Here is a 22,500-nt window from a genome sequence, read left to right on the forward strand (position 1 = left end):
TTAACATGGACTGTTCACACAGACACTCTGGTGAGAAAGGCGAGGCAGCGTCTCTACCACCTCAGGCAGCTGAGGAAATTCCGGGTCTCGGTGAGGATCCTCAAGTCCTTCTACTCTGGAGCAGTGGAGAGCATCCTGACAGGCAACATCACTGCCTGGTTTGGGAACTGTACTGCCCAGGACAGGCGGGCCCTGCAGAGGGTGGTACGTTCAGCTGAACGTACCACTGGAACTACCCTCCCCCCCTTGCAGGAGTTATACACCAGGAGGTGTAGTAGCAGAGCCCGTAGGATCATGAAGGATCCTCATCACCCCAACAACGGACTGTTTCAGCTGCTGCGGTCAGGCAAGCGCCTCCGCAGTCACGCAGCGAGAACAGAGAGACTGAGACGGAGTTTCTTCCCTCAAGCCATCAGAACTGTCAACGCTGACCTCACCAGGGGTCCTAACTGAGCCATGCACTAGGCTCCACTACCTACTGTACTGTATGTAGCATACTGTACCGCATACTGTGTCACTGTTCAGGGTTGTTCGTGATGCCGTATTGCTGCGCCGTACTGTTGTATACTGTGCTGTATTATCCCAAACACTACCTCACACTATTCACATTCACATGCCACTTTAATTCACATGCCACTTTAAATGCACATATCTGTATATACATAGCCATATTCCTTCAACCTATTCCATTTTATTTCAATTTATTTTTTATTGTATTTTATTCTATATATTTTTTATCTTATTCTATAAGTATTCCACTTACTGTATTACGTTTTAGGAGTCAGTTAGTCGGTCTATTAGAAAGTAATTTTCTACTTTTTATTTTATTTTATTTTAGTACTTTTTCCTAGGACTTCTTGTGTGCTATCACCGGGTGCGTTGCATTACATTTCACTGCATATATGTATGGAAGTATGTATATGTATGTGACAAATAAAAATCAAATAAAAATCTTGAATCTTGGAATCATGGGGAGAGAGCTGGTAGGCCCCTTTAGGGGCCCTGAAGGTGTGAAAATGACCTCGGCAAAGTATATAGAGTTTGTGACTGAGCACTTTCTTCCACGGTACAAAAAGAAGAACTGGGCCTTGCGTAGCAAAACCATCTTCATGCAGGACAACGTACCATCTCATGCTGCAAAGAATACCTCTGTGTCATTGGCTGCTATGGGCATAAAAGGAGAAAAACTCATGGTGTGGCCCCCATCCTCCCCTGACCTCCACCCTATTGAGAACCTTTGGAGCATCCTTAAGCAAAAGATCTATGAGGGTGGAGGCAGTTGGCATCAAAACAGCAGCTCTGGGAGGCTGTTCTGACATCCTGCAAAGAAATTCAACAGAAACTCTCCAAAAACTCACAAGTTCAATGGAGGCAAGAACAGTGAAGGTGATATGAAAGAAGGCTCCTGTGTTAACATGTAACTTGGCCTGTTGAGATGTTTTTGATTGAAATAACTTTTGATTTAAGTAAATATGACTCCTAATGCTACACATGCAACAAATGACCATTTTCAGTTCTTTACAACCTATAAGATGTTTTGAAACTCTGTTGTGCATAATAATCTGGAACAGTGCATTTTGAGTTTTTTATTTTTGAAAAAAAAATACTGTTATCATAGGGAGGTTTGTTCAATAACATTTGAATTATACCCTAACGGTTGATGACTTGAAAACTATACTGACTGTCATTTGCATCGAATATTTAGGAAAATCAGAGAAAAATATCATTTGCATAATAATTTGGAATGCGGTGTATTAGTATAGTAATATATTATAACTTTATTTCTTATATCTATGGGTTGGAATCACTAGGGATCTCAATATACAATATTATCATGATACTTGGCACCCCATACAATCAGTTTGCGATTTTTTATGTTCTGCAAGACACCAAGTATGATGACACTGCAATATATTGCAATATATTATTCATTTCTTTCTCATTTGACTGAAGTAAAAATGCATCTTTTCTTCTCCATTTTGCTCTTCCGTCCATCCAGAGCTTCTTGAAAACGCTGACGTTGTGACGTCATCCTGCGTCAGGAACCTACAAGCGACGGCCAGTTTGTTTTAATAACATGTTTATGTCTTTCAAGTTTGCCGTGTCCCCATTAAAAGTTTCCAAGTCTGCACAACTTGTTTGGAGTGTTTTTGAACCCAAATGTCAAAGTGTTTTTGACATTTGGGTGTGACACTAGTGTGGACAGAAAACATTTTGACACGAGAACAGGATTTTTGAATTAATCTGCATCAGTGTGGACATGCCTCTGTCTAACTGCACAAAATGTAATTTTTTATTTATTTTTTTATTCTTGGCACTCAGAGTTACGACACAATATGGTGGGGAAAATACGCCCCCCCACCACTAGGGAAAATACAACTCACTTTGTGATAAACTGGGAGGGCAGGCCTCTACTGGACCAACAGCAGCCGTGTTGGGGTTCAAACCTCCTGGGAACAGGAGATCGACGCTGGGTAGAGAGAGAAGCCACCTAAGTATTGAAGCTAGAGGAACACTGACACCTCTTGGAATATATACTTTACAAAATATGGATGGACTGGGACTAACTAAACTGACCGGTCTGTTATAACCACCGGTCTGGATTTAAAGGTTTAACTAAACTGACCAGTCCGGTATAATCACCGGTCTGGATTTAAAGGTTTAACTAAACTGACCAGTCCGTTATAACCACCGGTCTGGATTTAAAGGTTTAACTAAACTGACCAGTCCGTTATAACCACCGGTCTGGATTTAAAGGTTTAACTAAACTGACCAGTCCGGTATAACCACCGGTCTGGATTTAAAGGTTTAACTAAACTGACCAGTCCGGTATAACCACCGGTCTGGATTTAAAGGTTTAACAAAACTGACCAGTCCGGTATAACCACCGGTCTGGATTTAAAGGTTTAACTAAACTGAGTGGCAGCTACAATATGGATGGTTAAGTTGGCACTAAACAGTCAGCCCCAATCCCATGGCGTTGTTAGTGAGCAGGGAAGATCAGTGCTCCCGGTAGTCCCAGTCCTCCCAGTCCACCAATAGTCCCAGTCCACCCAGTAGGCCCAGAGCACCCAGTGGTCCCAGTCCACCAGTGGTCCCAGTCCTCCCAGTAGGCCAGGACCACCCAGTAGTCCCCGTCCACCCAGTCCACCAGTAGTCCCAGTCCTCCCAGCAGGCCCAGACCACCCAGTAGTCCCAGTCCACCAGTAGTCCCAGTCCACCCAGTCCTCCAAGTAGTTCCAGTCCACAGAGTAGTCCCAGTCCACCCAGTAGTCCCAGTCCCCCCAGACCACCCAGTAGTCCCAGTAGTCCCAGTCCACCCAGTAGTCCCTGTCCACCCAGTAGTCCCTGTCCACAGAGTAGTCCCAGATCAGCCAGTAGTCCCAGTCCACCCAGTAGTCCCTGTCCACCCAGTAGTCCCTGTCCACAGAGTAGTCCCAGATCAGCCAGTAGTCCCAGTCCACCCAATCCTCCGGCACAGGCACTGAACTGCTCCAGCGGCTGGGTTAGCAAACACAGCTAATGCTACAGTACAGCTGCTGCTAGCAGAAGCTAACTTGAGCTAAACGTTATCGAGTCAGGATGTGACTTCCTGCTCCTATCGATATCATTAATCGATCATGGATATCCCTAATCAATCAAAAATGAAGGGTAAACGATCAGCTGTTCGAGGCTGAAGCAAAACAAAGACTTACTGACACACGGAGGAAGAAGAGACGGCGAACGCACGCTCCGCGCCGTTTAGCCAATCAGCTTGCAGCTTCCAGGCCGGAAGTCAGCGGGCACTCAGCCAATCAGCTTCCAGTTTGCCGACAGGAAGTCAGGCTGTCAAAACAAAACCACTCGCAAACGTCAGAATGTTTTGTAAGAAAACAACAAGAAACAAAAGGTCTTTTGAGAGGATTTGGGTAAAAAAGACATGAATGAATAAAGATGAAAATAATATGAATCCTCGTAGACCATTCAACATGTTAAAAACGGTTTTTTATTTTGTAATTCTATTTCTCATGTTGTCTTGCTGTTGAATCTTTTGGGGAAGTTGTATATGATGGCTTTAAAATTGTCTACATTCAATTCAAAAACCTAACCTCAACTTTTTTCCATTATTGAGTAGAAGTTTATTTTTAACTCAGAGTAATGAAATCAGATCGGATGAAAAGTGTGCGAATGGATGTCACAGTATTTATTATTTTAGTCTCTATATGTAACTTTTCTGACCCTTTCCTTAAGTATGAGCCTTACTTCTCGGTTAGTTATTTTGTCTTCTTAAATTTAAAATATTAAAACGATTTCATATTTAAAAACGAAATGTAAATATTTAAGTCCTCATTCATTTGAGAATAAATTCACCTTTAATCTCCAAATGTCACATCGCCTTTAATCTCGTCACTTAATTGAAACATGAACGAGACTTTTTTTTTCTTGATGGTCCTCAAAACCGTCCGTGCTTTGTGTATCTCACAAAGCATCATCATCCATTAGAAACTTACACAACTTACACTTAAACAAAGCTTACGATCACGTCCGCGTTTGTCACGTGCTTCATGGTCACGTGTGCGGAAGCGGCGTGTGTTTACCTTCCGCGCGTGTTGTCCCTTCACGTCCAACCGGAGCCGCATGGAGGCGTTGAGCGGTCTGCTGCGGGGCGGCGTCCCCTGCCCGAGTGCCCAGGAGCTGGGCACCAGCATCCTGGACTCCTGCCTCAACCACGGATGTGGGAATGGTGCTTGGTCCGGGGACAGTCCAGGGTCCAGGGACGTGGACCCCGCAGAGCTGGCCTATGTGGCTCTGACCCAGGTCCACAGAATGACCTCCAGCCTGGTGTCGGGAGGCTGTCCTAGCGGGACCAGGTCCTTCTTCACGGACGTCTGCGACATCCTGTTCCAGGAACAGGATTTCCAGTCCACGCTGGTGAGTTGTATCTTCCTGTCCATCCGTCTCCTCGGTCCAGGTGACCCACACCCTCTGATCCGCAGGTGGCTCTGCTCCAGGCTGAGGACCAGCTGCTCACACATCTGGCTGCAAAGTGTCTCTCATCGTATATGATCTATCAACTGCACAAGTCTGTGAGTATCGAGGTGATTTGTGGGAATAACTGGAGTGAATAATGATTGAGTCAGTGAAGAAGCGAGGCAGATGCATTCTGACCATCCTTTGAAAATGCTTGTCCAGGGTGGAATCAGCCACGTGTGGGAGCAGACGTGTGCGGGCGTGTTCCACAAGTCCCGTCGCTGTGGTGAACTGGTCGCGTGCATGTGGCTGTTCACCAGCGTCTTGAAGAAAGTTCTGAAAGGACCCGATGAAGATAAAACAGGTCGGAGCTGCAACCGGACTCGGTCCCTCTGTGTAGTGAGAGTCTGCGGGTCAACTTAAAATGTTTAAAGGCCATATTTTACAAATATTAGACCACAAAAGTCATTGAATATTGAATAAATTAATTGATGAGGTTGTCATTGAAACATAAACATTTTATTTGATTTTATATTTAGTTTTTTTGTGAAAATGAGTCAATTGTTCTGCATCAGCCACATTTCTGATGTTATGAAACCCCAAACCTACCCCTGAACCTGATACTTACAACTCACTTTATACTTGCTTCATACTTCATACTGCAGACAGTATGTGACAGTAACAGTACACCAATAACAGTTTTTATTCTCCATTTAAATTTAAACACTGTATGGAATGGGTGGAATGTAAACTATTTTCCATGTTTTGCTTTGAAAAGCTGATCCTCTGTCTCCACCAGACGTCCTTGAGAAGCTGCTCACACCCCTCGACCCCCCCCTGAGCGCTCTGTGCTCCCGGTGTCTCCCTGAGGAGGGTGGGGAGCGTGGGGAGCGTGGGGAGGGAGGGGGCTGGGGCATGATGTTTTCGGGCCTCCTGGACCTCCTGGAGCTCCTCAGCGCGTCCAGGCTCAGGTGTAAGGGCGTCCTCCTCCCGATTCAGAGGCTGACGTGTACTCGCGCCCCAGCGCTCCTCAAGATGGCGTCCTCCTCCTCCGCCTCCTCCTCCGCTGCGTTCTTCCTGCAGAAGCGAGCACTGCTGCTGCTGAAGAGGGTGCTGGTCCAGAGGGCCGGGGAGGACATGGCTGTGGGTGCGGTAGGTGCTGTGCACCGAGACCTGCACATCCGGGCGGACATGGAGACGCTCGCTGACGCCGTGCTGCAGGCGGTGGCGGCTGATTGGCTGCAGTGTGTCTCGGTGGGGGTGGCCTCCGCCTCTTTCGGGGGGACAGGACCCGGTCCGGGACTCGCGGGTTTCTGTCAGAACTGGGACCATGTGATGCTCAGATCCATCAGCCTGGTGCTGCTCAAGTCGCTGGAGTTTGCCAATCAGCCCACTGTTGCAGCAGGTATTTGTTTTATTTTATTGAACCAGCAAAGTTCCATTTAGATTAAAAACATTTTTCCAGGGAAACGTGATCTGGGTTCATACAACGACACAAGACAACAATAAAAAACAAAATTCGGAACAGCTGTGGGAGAAAGCAGAAAATGACACACAGTGGCCTCCTAAAGACACTGCCTGCAATTCTTTCATTTAGATTCATAAAAATTTAAAGAAATCCATTTGGTGAGTTTTAAATCACTCATTACGGAGGTAACATCCATATGTGAACGCTAAGTTGTTAATAGCTAGTGCATGCCTGTTCAAAATGTAAGACTTTCTTGCCGTGTCCGCTCCCGCTTGGCACGGCAATGTTTAGGCATTAACTGTGATGTCACACACACTACTGTCCACTTTCCAAAATGAAAGATGAAAGTGCCGGTTAAAGTCACACACCAGGGAAAGACACTTTTTATGACTCAGGCCTCATCCACATGTATATTGGGTATTTTTAAAAACATATTCTTTTGGCCTCCGTTTTCCCCAAAAAATATCCTGTTCACACCAACGGCGTTTTTGAAAATATCCCTGTCCACATGAAGCTTCCACACGCAAAAACGATTGAAAACGCTGACATAAGCATGCCAGGCCAGTGGGGGGGGGGTTACAACTTCATGTCAAACACCACAGGTTTTGTTTGGCGACCCAGAGACCGGGGATGCACAGCGGATTACAGCGGTCAGCGGAGATCGCGGTGAAGTTTTTTTTATTGTTATTTTTAGAAAGGGTAAAAATATGACATATTTACAGGAAAATACTCTAAACCTTACAGTACCAGCCACAAGTAAACACACCGGTAGTCTGCCGTTTTTAGCAATACCCGTAAACGTGTGGACGAGGCCTCAGTTGCAGAGCCCTGGTGCCCCCCTCCGCTGCTGCATAAAGCTGAGCGATCAGGTGTTGTTTATTAATAATTATTTTATTTATTAATAATCTTTATTATGGCATGTGATTATTTATTAATAATCTTGAATCTTAAATCTAATATTACACGCGTCGCGTATCCGTGTTGCACCAAATGCCTCCGAGATTCCTGCTTTTATAGGTCGATTAGATTATGAAGAAGAATTGGTGAAGGATCATCTGTTGTTCCAAACCATCCCCAGCAGAGGGGAGTATCTCCACCCCACTACAGCAGTGATCCTAAAACTCCTCCACATCCAGGAGCCTCAGTTTCATCCAATCTATTAGATTCAGTCTCTGCATCAGGTCTGATCAATATCTTTATCGTTTGATCTGGTTTAGGGTCTCTACTCTAGTCAGGGAGATAACAGTGAAACCAGGATCCAAACAGTCCGTACTGGAGCGCTGAAAGTCCCCGGTCCCCACATTGGGAACCACCGCACTAGAATCCTCAAAGCTGTCCAGATACGTCCTTGTTTCAGCAGGTGTCCACTGGGTTGCAGGGGTGCGTGGCTACCTGCATGCCCTCCTGGGCTTCCTGGGGGAGCGGGGGATCCTGGAGGTCCTGGATCCCTCAGGCCCCTCACATCCCTGCTGCTGGTTCATCCTCGTGTTCGGAGAGCAGGACGATGACTTGATGGAAGCCGCTAAAGCTCTGCTGTCTCTCTTCCTCCGTCACAGGTGCAGGATGCCATTACTGCTGCAAGTCACATTCAGTGCACGTGTGTTCATGAGTCATTGTTAAGTGGTTTTAAATTCACAGGTTGTTGAACAAGATCTTAACGGTTTTTGTAAAAAATAAGAATTTTGGTTTCTGATCTCTCGAGCTGTGTTAAAAAATCATTATAGTTCAACTCTATTGTTGACATTTCTGAATGGACTCGAAAATTTTAATATCGATGTTTGGAAGTTATGCAACCTTTTTTTGCTTTAATGAAATGCCACCATAGTCACAAATTAATGAAAGTACAACATTTCTGTATTAGACCAAATTAGTTTAGTGAAATATCTTTGTAACGCACATCGGATGGTGAAACTGAAAAGTTGATAGAAATTACCCTCATGTATAAAATGTAAATATATGGATGGGGAATCGACCTCAGTCCCTGTGTCCCTGTGTCTCTGCAGCTCGTCCTCGGGGTCAGAGGTTGTGTGTTCGGTGGGTCTGAACCCTCACTGTCACTTCCTGCTGCTGCTCCGCAGCGTTTCCTTCGACCACAGCATCCTCCTCGACTTCCTCATCTCCACGGAAACCTGCTTCTTGGAATACCTGGTGTGCTACTTGCGGCTGCTCAGGGCCGACGCCCCCGGCTTCTGGCTGGCGTGTGAGAAGACAGACGTTTCAGACCTCCGTCACCTGAACCGGGGCTGCCGAGGGATCCAGCCCGGTGGGGGGGCCCCCGGGCCCTGTCTGGTGGACTACAGCAGCTCAGAGGATTCTGATCCAGAGAGCATGGAGACCTCACAGAGTTCCCAGGATGTGGGCTCGGGAGTCTCGGGGCTCAGCAGCCTGGGTGGGAGGCAGGAGGAAGGCAGACTGACCTCCCGGCACCCTGAGCGCCCGTCAGGAGGACCGGTACCTCCTCCTGGGGGTAGAACCCGGGCCAGAGCCCTGGCCTGCCTGTCGGACCTCAGGACGGTCGTGTCCAGACTCAACTCCAAGAAGCTGTTCCCGTACAACCCGTCCTCCCTCCTGAAGCTCCTGGTCCAAGTCCAGACTGAACTGTTCTCAGTGTCATGAAATAAATTAGGACAAATTCAGACGCGGTTTCGTTTTCTATTCATTCTAAACAGAATAATGAAAATGTTACATGGTGTTTTAGAATGTCGGCAACAAACTCCATCAGATGTTTCTCCTTGTAGGAGGAGGAACGACCCGCATGCAGCTCCCAGGTACAACACTGCAAAGCAAATATCTGTACTTTATATTCTACTACATTCCAAACACAGTTTTTTGGGTTTTTTTTTTAATCAGGATGTGTATTTATATAGTGTATGTCAAAGCAAGCCACAGCAAGAGGAACCAATCCACTAACCAATCAGATCACATAAACCCATATTATAGGCTCTGTTATATCAGGGCACCGGATATGACAAGTACTTTTACTTTTAATGCTTTAAGTTTAACATTAAATTACATTACATCCGTGATCAGACACTTTTGTTCAAAGCGACGGTGACAGTGATGGTGTGTGCTGGGGTGGTGTGGTTTAAGCAGCCTGCTGGGTCTAGGTAATTGGGCTCGGGATCAGTGTGGCTGTACACCTGTTGCCAGTTAGAGTAACCAAGGAGCAACAGTTGAAACCCCCATCCACCCACACGCAGAGGATCCATTATCGTGACATGCTGTCCAGGCTTGTTCCAGCTTGTCCACGCTCTACAATGAACTGGTGTGTTTTTCTACTCCAGGGCCCGTGTCTCTGTGTCAGGGGCCCTGGAAACCAAGTGATGGACAAAGTGGGAGTCATCCTGGTGGCTCAACCTGATAAGCACATGTACCATGTAGGCAGATCACCTGCAGCAACCCAGGTACAAATCCAGCCTGTGGCCATTTAATGCATTTTTCTACCCCCACTGCTCTGTACAATGAAATGAAAACTGCCCAAGAAATGGACAAAGTGAATTAAAGAGCGAGTGCTTACATACTTTTATTTAAGTGAAAATATCAATGCTGCACTTTCACCTTTACTAGATTAATTTTGTGTCAGGGTATTTGTACTTCTTCCACCCTGTTGCATACAGTAGTAAGATAAAAGGCTCCATATTCCCTGTTCACTGAGTTGGTCTGTGCACTGTTTGCTCTCTGTCAGTGGACACACCCATCTCATTTCAATGTTTACCTTTTTCGATCCCCAAAGCACACTAACTGTCATTAAAGAAAACAATTAAAACTGTCATTCAAATACCATGTGTCCTTGTTTTCCAACACCACCATCATCTGCTGTGTGTGTGTGTGTGTGTGTGTGTGTGTGTGTGTGTGTGTGTGTGTGTGTGTGTGTGTGTGTGTGTGTGTTGTGGGAGAGTAAAGTCCTTTGTACAGCACAATGCAAACAAGGCAGCGTCGCTCCCAGAAAGTGAATATGATGCAGGCTGCTAGCTGTGTGTGTGTGTGTGTGCACGTGTGCGTGTGCGTGTGTGGCGGTGGGAAGGGCAACATGTAATTGTACCTGCACGGGGTGGAACCATGAGGAATCTCAAACAAAGACGTGGAGCTTGCGTGAGGAGTCACTGCTCTGGAGAGGAATAGAGAATTGAACATTCTGTTTGAATTTCACAGAGCAACCACCCTTTGCTGGTGAAGATCAGACTGAAGCTGCTCTGGATTAGAGAGCGCCAGGAAGGTGAGAGTCCCTTTCCTTCTTGTGACCTTGGAAAGTGTCCAGATTGTGGTGGAAAGTGTCCTCATCCGCTGGTGAAACAAGGCCGAAGGTGAGCGCTGCTCCTCTGGAATTTGGACGTTTGTTCTCTGATTGCTTCACAGTTGGGTGGATGTGAACAGAGCATCTTTTCTGGGAGTTAAGGAACCGTGAACAAGTTCAGAATCCAACATGTTTGTTTCTCCTTTAACACCAGATGCTGTGTGGGTATCTCTGTAAAAGTTGAACAAACATTGCTCAAACAGGGGTTGGGTCTCTTTAAATTCTCCTTTTATATCATGGTGGGCTGACGATAAATAGTTTTGATGGTGTACTATCAAGTCTTTCAATATTGAATTATAATATTGAATTGACAGTCAATAATGACTGTTTGAACCTTAATTTCACTGTTATCTCCCTGAACAGAGCAGAGACACTAAATAAGATCTAATCAATAAAAATCTGATCAGATCGGACCCAGAGACCCAGAATTTGATCAAATGGATTAAACTGAAGATCGTGGACATGGAGAAGGTTCTGAATCCCTGTCTGAGAATTATCATTATCATCATCATCATCATCATCATCATCACAAACAAACATTTCCAGGTTTTAATGGAAACCAAGAGTCCTGTCACAGTGTCCAGCTGCAGCAGTGTCACCAAACTGTACGTCGTTAAACATGAACCTGTATTGATGGATTCGGTTAATTAGTAATCCATCTGATTGGGTTCACGCTGCTCTGCTGCTTTTATGGATCTCTGTTTTGGGTTTTTGTTCGGGTCTGGAAAGAGGTGGCACAAGGCAGAAGATGCATCAGGAAGTCCAGAGGTCTCAGTGTGCAGGAACTATGAGGCGCATTATCCGTCCTCAGACTGGACTGCATTTATCTTTCCACTTCTGTTCCTTTTGTCTTTCAGTGTGTGGAATAGGGATGGAAAGTTGTTTCCCCCAGTGGTAGAAAGTAACAAGATAAGATAAGTACTTCATGACTGTACCTCAGTACAACTGTCAGTACGTCAGACTGTTACTTGAAGACCTTTGTCCTTTACTTCACTGCATTACACAGCAAACAGCTCCACCCTTTCCCCAGGGCAGCAGCCAGCAGGGGGCGCTCCCCCAGGCCCCTATGTGTGTGTTGACCATTGCACTGTTTCACCTTCCAACAGAAAACAACAGGAGGCTGCAGCTCTGCGTGTCCTGTCTGTGGGCTGTTCCACTGGGCTAGGACGAGGGGAGGCCTGTTGAGCCAATATTTGTTTTAGGTATATCGCACCCTACGCTCGACCAGACACACCCTCCATAGCTGCTGCAATCAGAAGGGAATTATTAGAAAATGATTCAACTCATTTACTGTAGCTCTCCTCCTCTATCCATTCCACATTTCTTAAAAACAGGTTTACTCTCCCTCAGGTGATCCCTCTGCTCCTTCTTTGTTTAACCACAAGAATTACACTCAACACCACCAGCATGTGCTCTTTCTATTCAGTCCTATTCTATCCTATTCTTTTCTATTCTATCCTATTCTTTTCTATTCTATCCTATTATATCATATTCTGTTCTATTCTATTCCATCCCATTCAATTCTATCCTACTCTATCCTATTCAATTATATCCTATTCTTTTCTATTCTATTCTATGATATTCTATTATATCCTATTCTATTGTATCATATTATATCCTATTCTATTCTATTCTATTCTATTCTATTCTATTCTATTCTATCCTATCCTATTCTATTCTATTCTATTCTGTTATATTCTATTCTGTTATATTCTATTGTATTATATCCTATTCTATTCTATCATATTATATCCTATTGTATCATATTCAATTATATTCTATTCTATCCTATTCCATCCTATTCTATTATATCCTATTATATCATTTCTATTCTATTCTTTTCTATCCTATTCTATTCTATCCTACTCTATCCTATTCTATTATATCCTATTCTATCCTATTATAACCTATTCTATTCTATTCTATTCTATTCTGTTATATTCTATTGTATTATATCTTATTCTATTCTATCATATTATATCCTATTGTATCATATTCTATTATATTCTATTCTATCCTATTATATCTGATTCTATTCTATTCTATTCTATTCTATTCTATAGAATAGACCGTGGTAACTCTTGTGTTGATATGTGTAAAATGCAAACTGCATCACTTCCTGTGCAGCAGTATTACTTCCTGCCAGTATTTTATCCGGTACCTTTCAGTGTACTATCCAGTACACAGACACTCATCAAATTCAAAGGGGCTAATGTTACGTTAATGGTTCTCAATAATCTGAAATTAAAAGTTATTATTTTACCTCACAAAGTTAAATTAACTATGGAAAGTTACTGTGTCTCATGAGCCTTATGATGACTTTCAACAGTCCTTTTGGAACAGATTCTTAGTGGTGATATAGGGTCCTGCCCAGTCACAGTCTGACCCGATGTCATTGGATGTTCCATATTTGACATTGCCCGAGGCAGTTCCCACGGTGATACACATCTGTCTCCAAAGAACCAGAGATGAGGCTCAGTCATCCAACAGTTTCTAAACACCTTGAGTCTCATGTCTGTTTTCCTGTCCAGGTTACTGGGTGGAGCCTCCCTGGAGAAGGGATGTTTGACGTTCTGTATGACTGGTTCTGGTGGGATCGCGTCTGGCTTCCAGTCAACCTGACATGGACGGACCTGGAGGACCGAGACGGGCGTGTCTACGCTAAGGCCTCCCACCTCTACGTCACCGCCCCCTACGCCCTCGCCTTCCTGGTGGTCAGATATCTGTTTGAAAGGTAAGCAAGCGCCACACACACATAACAGACACCCACAGTCCCCCAGTGCTCGCCACCATCTGGGTGGAGCTCCCCCCACCCATCTGCCAACACTGCTGCACAACACCGTCCAACGAAATTAATTTCACTGCTCAGTGACTCTGTGGCTCAAAGTGATCTGAGCCCCATGAGCTTTACCAAGTAGGAGCCAGGATGTTTTGGATTAGAGAGGGATCTCAAGGATGTAACTGATGTAAATGAAATGTGTAGTTGAGGGGAATTCCATCCTGGACTTTCAAGGATGTAATACTGAAGTTCCTGGAAGGAAGTTAGTATCAGGTGTTCAATGACGTTCTTGGAACATGCTTCCTGAATGTTTGCAGGTTCATAGCGACTCCACTCGCCATGTGTGCAGGGATCAAGCAGCCCGTCCACCAGAGGCTCCCCGAGCGTCCTGTCCTGGAGCGGTTCTACACGTCCTGCTGTAGAAACCCCGGCCAGGTAGACCAAACTGCGACCATGCCCTTTGTTTCCCACACGGACCAACACCTGGTGCATCAGACTGGAATAGCTCTGTTATGACTTGTTACTCAGAAGGTCATTGGATCTATCTAGCCACTGGGGTTGCACAAGCCAGTGCATCATCAGTGCCGGTCCCAAGCCCAGATGAATAGAGGGGGTTGCGTCAGGAAGGACATCCGGTGTAAAAAACATGCAAATCAAACATGATGACAACAAATATGATTTTCATACCGGATCAGTGGAGGCCCGGGTTAACAACCACCGCCACCGGTGCCCTTAGCCAACAGGGTGCCAGTGGAAATTATGCTACTGTCAGCCCAAGAAGAAGAAGAAGAAGAAGAAGGAGAAGAAGAAGAAGAAGAAGAGGGGGAAGGCGTGTCCGGAGACAGCAGGAGAGGAAGAAGGGAAGGAGAGTAGAGTTGAGAGTAGGAACTTTGAACGTTGGCACTATGAAGGGTAAGGAGAGAGAGCTGGCTGACATGATGGAGAGAAGGAAGGTAGATGTACTATGTGTACAAGAGACCAGGTGGAAGGGGAGTAAGGCCAGGAGTATCACAGCCGGGTACAAACTGTTCTACCATGGAGTGAATGGCAGGAGAAACGGGGTAGGAATGGTCTTGAAGGAAGAATATGTCAAGAGTGTTTTGGAGGTGACCAGAGTGTCGGACAGAGTGATGAGCATGAAGCTGGACGTTGATGGGGTGATAAGGAATGTGGACAGAGCATATGCTCCCCTAGTTGGGTGTGAGATGGAAGAGAAAGAATAATTCTTTAGTGAGTTGGATGTAGTGGTGGAGAGCGTCCAAAGGGAGAGAGAGTGGTCGTTGGAGCAGATCTCAATGGGCATGTTGGCCAAGGGACCAGAGATGTAGGTGACGAGAAGGTGATGGGTAGGTATGGTGTCAAGGAGAGGAATGTGGAAGGACAGATGGTGGTGGATTTCGCCAAAAGGATGGAATTGACTGTTGTGAATACGTATTTCAAGAAGAGGGAGGAACACAGGGTGACATACAAGAGTGGAGGAAGGTGCACACAGGTGGACTACATCTTATGCAGGAGGTGCAACCTAAAAGAGATGAGTGACTGCAAAGTGGTGGTAGGGGAGTGTGTTGCTAGGCAGCATCGGATGGTGGTCTGTAGGATGACTCTGGAGGCCAAGAAGAGGAAGAGAGTGAAAGAGCCAAAGATAAAATGGTGGAAGTTAAAAAAGGAGGAGTGTTGCATGCACTTTAGGGAGGGGTAAGGCAGACAGTAGGTGGGAATGAACGGTTACCAGATGACTGGGAAACAACTGCACAAGCGGTGAGGGAGACGGCCAAGAAGGTATCATCAGTGTATCATGCGGGAAGAGGAAGGAAGACAAGGACTCTTGGTGGTGGAATGAGGAAGTACAGTAGAGCATAGAGCAGAAGAGGTTGACGAAGAAGAAATGGGAAAATCAGAGAGATGAAGAAAGTAGACAGGAGTACAAGCTGATGCGGCGCAAGGCGAAGAGAGAAGTGGCAAAAGAAAAGGAAAAGGCGTACGACGAGTTGTATGAGAGGTTGAACAGTAAAGAAGGAGTAAATGACTTGTACCGATTGGCAAGACAAAGGGACCAAGCTGAGAAGGATGTACAGCAGGTTAAGGGTGATGAAGGATAATGATGGGAATGTGCTGACTAGTGAGGAGATCTAGAAGATCAAGAAGTGCAGCAAATTAGCAAGGATGAGGTGAGAACAGCATTAAAGAAGATGAAGAGTGGAAAGGCAGTTGGTCCAGATGACAAACCTGGGAAAGCATGGAAATGTTTAGGTTAGATGGCAGTGAGATTCCTTACGAGACTGTTTAACACCATCCTGGAAAGAGAGAGGATGATGGAGGAGTGGAGAAGAAGTGTACTGGTACCATCTTCAAGAATAAGGGAGACGTACAGAGCTGGGGGAGAGGGAGTTGCACTGCGTCTTTGTGGATTTAGAGAAAGCCTATGATAGGGTGCCAAGAGAGGAATTTTGGTATTGCATGAGGAAGTCGGGGGTGTCAGAGAAGTACATAAGAGTGGTACAGGATATGTATGAGGGCAGTCAGACAGTAGTAAGGTGTGCAGTAGGCGTGACCAAGGCATTCAAAGTGGAGGTGGGATTGCATCAAGGATCAGCTCTGAGACCTTTCTTGTTTGCAGTGGTAATGGACAGGTTAACAGATGAAATCAGGCAGGAGACTCTGTGGACTATGATGTTCACGGATGACATTGTGATCTGTAGCGAGAGTAGGCGGCAGGTGGAGGAGAACCTGGAGAAGTGGAGGCAGCATTAGAGAGAAGAGCAATGAAAGTCAGCAGGAGTAAGACACAATACATGTGCCTGAATGGGGGGGGGCGGAGAAAAGCTGAGATTGCAAGGAGTGGAGGTGGAGAAGGCGGATGAGTTCAAGTACTCGGGGTCGACCATCCAAAGCAGCGGAGAGTGCGGGAGAGAGGTGAAGAAGAGAGTACAGGCAGGGTGGAATGGGTGGAGAAGAGAGTACAGGCAGGGTGGAGCGGGTGGAGAAGAGTGTCCGGACTGATCTGCGACAGAAGGGTTCCAGCCAGAGTGAAGGGGAAGGTGTACAGGACGGCAGTGAGAGCAGCCTTGTTGTACGGGTTAGAGGCGGTGGCACTGACAAAAAGGCAGGTGGATGAAGTGGAGGTGGCAGAGTTGAGGATGTTGAGGAGGGACAAGGATGGACAGGATTAAGAATGAGGACGTTAGAGGGACAGCTCAGGTTGGAGAGTTTGGTGGAAAAGTGAGAGGCCAGATTGAGATGGTTTGGACACGTGTGGAGGAGAGATGAGAGTTACATTGGGAGAAGGAGGCTGAGGGTGGAGCTGCCAGGCAAGAGGAAAAGAGGAAGCCAAAGAGAAGCTTGATGGAGGTGCTGAGGGAGGACATGCAGGCGGGTGGTGTCAGGGAGGAGCATGCGCAGAACACAAGGTGTTGGAGGCAGATGATCCGCTGTGGCCCCTCGCAGCCCAAAGAAGAAGACGACTCAGAAGATCATCCTTTAACCTTCAATCAAACTTGCACGTTCTTTAAGGTCTTCAAGGTCTTTAAGGTCTCCAGGCATGCCTGTCCTTTCAAAAATGTTTCAAATTGCATAGAAACAATCTAGACACCTCATTAATAAACATAGGCCCATATCAAACCTCTTTTTTTAAGTAAAATCATTGAAAAGCTGTTTTTCAACAGCTGAACAATTTCTTGGCACTACACAACTGTTTTGTTGTCTTCCAGTCAGGATTTGGAGCACGACCCAGCACTGAGGCTGCTCTTCAGTGACATCCATCTAAACACAGATGGTGGCAGAATTTCAGTATTACTGGATGTCAGTTCTGCATTTGACAGAGTTGGCAGCAACACATTACTAAACCAACTGGAAAACTGGTTGGGACTTTCTCGCACGGGACTAAACTGGTTGGAATCCCACTTAATGGACAGGTACTACATTCTGTTAGGGAGTTAGGGAGTTCCCCAAGGCTCCAATCTGGGGCCTCTTCTGTTTAACATCTACATGCTCCCACTGGCTCACATTATGGAAAACAACTAAATATGTTTCCATAATTACGCAAACGACACAAAGATTAACATGACATCAACATATCACCAGGGAACTATGGTCCAATACAATCACTGAGAAGAGAAGGTGCATTGAACAAATGAAAGATTGGATGTGCCAGAACTTTCTCCAATTAAACCAAAACAAAACTGAAGTCATTGTTTTGGAGCCAAGGAAGAAGGATTAAAAGTCAGCTCACAGCTTCAGTCAGTATTGTTAAAAGGCACAAACCAAGACAGAAATCTTGATGTCGTCATGGATCTCAACAGCCACATTTAAACAATGACAAAATCAGTCTAGTAAAATCTTAAGAACATATCAAGGATTAAAGGACTTATGTCTCAGCAGAATTAGTAAAAACTTGTCCATACATTCATCTTTAGTCTCCCAGACGACTGTAAGGCTGTCTTTACAGCTCTCCCTAAAGGATGGATCAGCTGATTCCCTAACACCAACCACATGGATCACATCGCTCCAGTTCTCACATCTTTACACTGAAGAATGGATTTTAAAATACTACAGTTTTTTAAATGACGGTTTTTAAAGCAGGGAAGGGTTTAGGGTCAAAATACATTTGTGATCTTCTGCTTGGTTCTGAAGCATCGTCTGGGACAGCTCTGCTTTCTGTCCCCAGAGTCTAAACTAAACCTGGAGAAGCAGCGTTGGGTTTTTATCCTCCACATTTCTGGAACCAACTCCAGAAAGCTGCAGCTCTGCCGCCACTCTCACCTCCTTTCAATCAGTTTGCCGCTGACTTTTACTAACCCTCATTTTGGCTTTCATGTGTTTCGTTTTTTTACTTCATGCATTCTATGTATTCTTTTATATCTTATTTTTATCAAGTGGGTTTTAATTTGAACAATTTAATAATGTATTTTTATAATGTGTTTCTTTTGCACTTTGTCTTCATGCTTTTGATGTTTTATCTAAAGCAATTTGAATTGTCTTGTTGAAATGTGATTAAATTAATAAAGCTGCCTAACCTTCATAACCATGTTCGGAACGATGCATCACGTGGAAACACTTAAAGAAAGATAAGTAACTCTGAAAAACGTCTGTGTGTGTGTGTGTGTGTGTGTGTGTGTGTGTGTGTGTGTGTGTGGGTGTGTGTGTGTGTGTGTGTGTGTGTGTGTGTGTGTGTGTGTGTGTGTGTGTGTGTGTCATGCAGTCTGACATCGATGGCCTGTCCAAGAAGAGCAGTTTGTCAGTCAGACAAGTTGAGCGCTGGTTTAGAAGGAGACGAAATTTGGACCGACCTGGAGTACTGAAGAAGTTCAGAGAGGCCAGGTCAGTGTGTGTGTGTGTGTGTGTGTGTGTGTGTGTGTGTGTGTGTGTGTGTGTGTGTGTGTGTGTGTGTGTGTGTGTGTGTGTGTGTGTGTGTGTGTGTGTATGTGTGTGTGTGTGTGTGGGGGTATCAACGTGTTTCTGATGTATTTTTCATTTGTCCCTCCCGCCATCTTTTCAAAAATAATTAACATTTGCACTGAAATGTGTAATATCTTTATTTATTTTTTTGCTTTTCTCAATTTCAATTTGAGAAATGAAGTCAACAGTTTTAAGTTGAGAAAACCCACAAATTCTATGAGTTTTTATTTTCAGTCCTGCAGCATGAGTAGTGATATATAAATGTGAAAACCTCCAGAGGAGATGGTTTGATTCCTCCTGACGAGTGGCTCTGTGTTGCTCTAGTTGGAGGTTCACCTTCTACCTGCTGGCCTTCACCGGAGGCATCGTGGCACTTTATGATGTAAGTGTTGAATCTGTGAAAAGTTGAAATGGAACCGTCTCAGATGGAGCATTGCTGCTTGATTCTGACGTTTAACACGTCACAGAAAAGAAAGCGAGTGCAGCTTCAGATCATTAACCCAATAAAATACTGATTCATTTATAATGTATTAATACACAACATCATAAGCAGACACACACACACACCCACACACACACACACAAGCAATGTTGTGTACTGGTGGAGAAGAGGAAGCAGTGATGGTTGTTGTGGTGTTTTCCAGAAGGACTGGTTCTACGACACTCAGGAGGTGTGGACTGGTTTCCCGAAACAGGTTGGTCACATTCAACCTTTCTACTCACTGCCCTGGCTCCTAAACCCTGCTGCCGAGTCCTTGTGTTTCTGACCCCGTCCGCTGTCAGCGCCCGGCCGCAGGATGTAGCAGGGTCCGGGCGGTGTCATCATGTGGGGGTGGGGGTTGCTGGTTCTATGCTCACGATGGCAGCGAGACTTGTAGAGTTCCAGACAAAGAGGAAAACCCGCAGAGAGGTTCACACGGAGATCAAGTGACAGGAAGCTGTGGAGATTCAACTGAGTCTAACTCTCCCTCCCTCCCTCTCTCTCTCTGTCCAGTCCATGCTGGAGTCCCAGTACTGGTATTATGTCTTGGAGATGGGTTTCTACGGCTCCCTCCTCTTCAGCATCACCTTCGATGTAAAGAGGAAGGTACGTCCTCCTCCTTGTCTCATTCACTTCCTGTCTGCTGTGGTCCTCATGTCCTCCGGTTCCACAGTTAGTCCAACACTCGATACATCCTCCGCCCGCTCTCTTCAGGACTTTAAGGAGCAGATCGTGCACCACCTGGCCACGCTGATGCTCCTCAGCTTCTCCTGGTGCGTCAACTACATCCGCATCGGAACGCTGGTGATGCTCGTACACGACTCCTCTGACGTCCTGCTGGAGGTGAGTGCCCCAACATGGCCGACACACATGCTTTAAACTGCAGTTCCTCTCGTGTCCACGACAATGAATGGACGTCGAGAGAAAAGAACAAACCACGAGACCTCAGACGTTAAGAAGTTTACTTCTGCTAACGAAGGTTGGATCCTGACTTTGAGAATAAAGACGATATTAAGGAGAGGTGGAGTGCAGCTGCCTTGCTTGACAGGTCTCTGGGTCACATTGGAATAAGGTGGGCGTGTCTCCTCCGAACCCCCAGCTCACCAAGATGGCAGCGAGCATAAACCGAATGTGGAGGCTTCAAACGGTCTCTTCAGAAAACAAAAGGTTTCTCAATCCGGAGTCTCCAGTGTTTCTGAGGTCGGCCATCTTGGCTCTTCCAAGTTGCTCCCCCTTCCCTCCGCTTGAGTCCAAAGCTTTTTTCAGTTTTTCACAAACAGAACCTGAGGTGCTGAGCTCCAGGCTTCCCTGGGATCCTCCTGGTGGTGGCGCTGACGCCTCGCTGTGTCTCTGATCCTTGCAGTCCGCCAAGCTGTTCAACTACGCCAAGTGGGAGAGAACCTGCAACAGCCTCTTTGTTGTGTTCGCCGTCGTGTTCATGATCACCAGGCTGGTCATCTTCCCCTTCTGGTACAGTGAACATCCTTTACACATCAATACACAGGAAGTAAGATGTCGTCCATGATTTAGAGTCCCATGTTCTTCATTTCACTCATTTGTGAGACGTTCACCCTCACTCTTGTTCAGCTTTAGCACTGGAAGGAGAGACGCCATTTCCTGTGTCTTCCTGTGTTGACATGTGATTTCCTGTGTTGTCTTCCTGGTACTTCCTGTCTCCAGGCTGATCCACTGTACCTGGGTGTACCCCGTGCACCACTACCCGCCCTTCTTCGGCTACTACTTCTTCAACGTCATGCTGGTGGTTCTGCTCTTCCTGCACGTCTTCTGGGCCTACCTCATCCTGCGCATGGTCCGCAAGTTCCTGTTCGGCACCGTGAGTGAAACTTATATTAAATCTGTCCATTTGTACATCTGTTCGTCTGTCCCTCTGTCCGTCTGTCCCTCTGTCCTTCTGTCACTCTGTTCGTCTGTCCCTCCATCTGTCCCTCCATCCGTCAGTCCGTTTGTCCCTCTGTCTCTCCGTCCATCTGTCTCTCTGTCCCTCTGTCCATCTGTCCCTCTGTCCTTCTGTTCATCTGTCCCTCTGTCCTTCTGTCACTCTGTTCGTCTGTCCTTACATCTGTCTGTCCGTCTATCCCTCTGTCCGTCTGTCCCTCTGTCCCTCCGTATGTCCCTCCATCCGTCAGTCCGTTTGTCCCTCTGTCTCTCCGTCCATCTGTCTCTCTGTCCCTCTGTCTGTCTGTCCCTCCATCTCTCCGTCCGTCTGTCCCTCCCTCTGTTCGTCCGTTTGTCCATCTGTCCCTCTGCCCCGCTGTCCATCTGTCTGTCTGTCCCTCTGGTCGTCTGTCCCTCTGGTCATCTGTCCCTCTGTCTGTCTGTCCCTCTGTCCCTCTGTCCGTCTGTCCCTCCGTCTGTCTGTCTGTCTGTCCGTCTGTCCCACCATCCATCTGTCCCGCCATCCCTCCGTCCCTCTGTCCGTCTGTCCCTCCGTCTCTCCGTCTGTCTGTCTGTTTCTCCATCCGTCTGTCCATCTGCCCCTCTGTCTGCCTGTCCGTCCCTCTGTGCGTCTGTCCATCAGTCTGTCATGTCTGAAGTCACCTAACCCCCTCAGAATTTCAGACGCTCCGCACCTCAGTGTGTTCCGCTGACAGCTTTTCAATGTCAGCAGGACGCAACATAAATGGTTGCCCAGTTGCCCCGGGCAACCCGATTTGGGCCATTGTCAAGGCAGGCAGGCAGGCAGGCAGGCAGGCAGGCAGGCAGGCAGGAAGGCAGGCAGGCAGGCAGGCAGGCAGGCAGGAAGGAAGGCAGGCAGGCAGGCAGACAGGCAGGCAGGCAGGCAGGCAGGCAGGCAGGCAGGAAGGCAGGCAGGCAGGAAGGCAGGCAGGCAGGCAGACAGGCAGGCAGGCAGACAGGCAGGCAGGCAGGCAGGCAGGCAGGCAGGCAGACAGGCAGGCAGGCAGGCAGGCAGACAGGCAGGCAGGCAGGCAGGCAGGCAGGCAGGCAGACAGGCAGGCAGGCAGGCAGGCAGGCAGGCAGGCAGACAGGCAGGCAGGCAGGCAGGCAGGCAGGCAGGCAGGTTTTGATTGCCAGCTTCCTGGAACCTGCTCCACCTCAGTGGTTGTAGTTCGGGTTTCAAACAAACTGAAGCTTTTGTTCCTTCAGCGTTTACT

At 46.6% G+C, this 22,500-nt stretch overlaps 3 protein-coding genes across 4 annotated transcripts in view; 2 read left to right on the forward strand and 1 right to left on the reverse strand.

Annotated features, from left to right (window-relative positions):
• asb7 (ankyrin repeat and SOCS box containing 7) overlaps nt 1-3,736 on the reverse strand; it is a gene marked incomplete at its 3' end in the record, with an annotated part of 10,501 nt that extends 6,765 nt beyond the window's left edge. Inside the window, exons 1-2 of one of the 2 annotated variants that reach the window (XM_079998136.1) lie at nt 3,700-3,736; nt 2,385-2,470 (exon numbers count right to left, since the gene is read on the reverse strand). Of the gene's footprint in view, nt 1-2,384; nt 2,471-3,699 lie in introns of those variants that run through there. The other variant, XM_079998135.1, reaches the window with a different exon arrangement.
• Nucleotides 3,737-4,617: 881 nt separating this feature from the next.
• On the forward strand, nt 4,618-9,129 carry lins1 (lines homolog 1; the record flags this gene model as incomplete). Its single annotated transcript, XM_079997937.1, has 6 exons — nt 4,618-4,911; nt 4,977-5,066; nt 5,173-5,314; nt 5,750-6,355; nt 7,779-7,974; nt 8,422-9,129. The coding sequence occupies 6 exons, from the start codon at nt 4,618-4,620 to the stop codon at nt 9,032-9,034; spliced, it is 1,941 nt and encodes a 646-aa protein (XP_079854063.1). The 3' UTR covers nt 9,035-9,129.
• A 4,144-nt stretch (nt 9,130-13,273) lies between these two features.
• Nucleotides 13,274-22,500, forward strand: part of cers3a (ceramide synthase 3a) — a gene marked incomplete at both ends in the record, with an annotated part of 9,953 nt that continues 726 nt past the window's right edge. Inside the window, 9 exons of the mRNA XM_079997938.1 lie at nt 13,274-13,446; nt 13,809-13,926; nt 18,689-18,807; nt 19,210-19,267; nt 19,530-19,580; nt 19,880-19,972; nt 20,081-20,209; nt 20,730-20,836; nt 21,047-21,200. Coding sequence (XP_079854064.1) covers nt 13,274-13,446; nt 13,809-13,926; nt 18,689-18,807; nt 19,210-19,267; nt 19,530-19,580; nt 19,880-19,972; nt 20,081-20,209; nt 20,730-20,836; nt 21,047-21,200 — 1,002 coding nt within the window. The remainder of the gene's footprint in view (nt 13,447-13,808; nt 13,927-18,688; nt 18,808-19,209; nt 19,268-19,529; nt 19,581-19,879; nt 19,973-20,080; nt 20,210-20,729; nt 20,837-21,046; nt 21,201-22,500) is intronic.

Source organism: Zeus faber, assembly GCF_960531495.2.
Source record: "Zeus faber genome assembly, chromosome: 3".
Classification (NCBI taxonomy): Eukaryota; Metazoa; Chordata; class Actinopteri; order Zeiformes; family Zeidae; genus Zeus; species Zeus faber.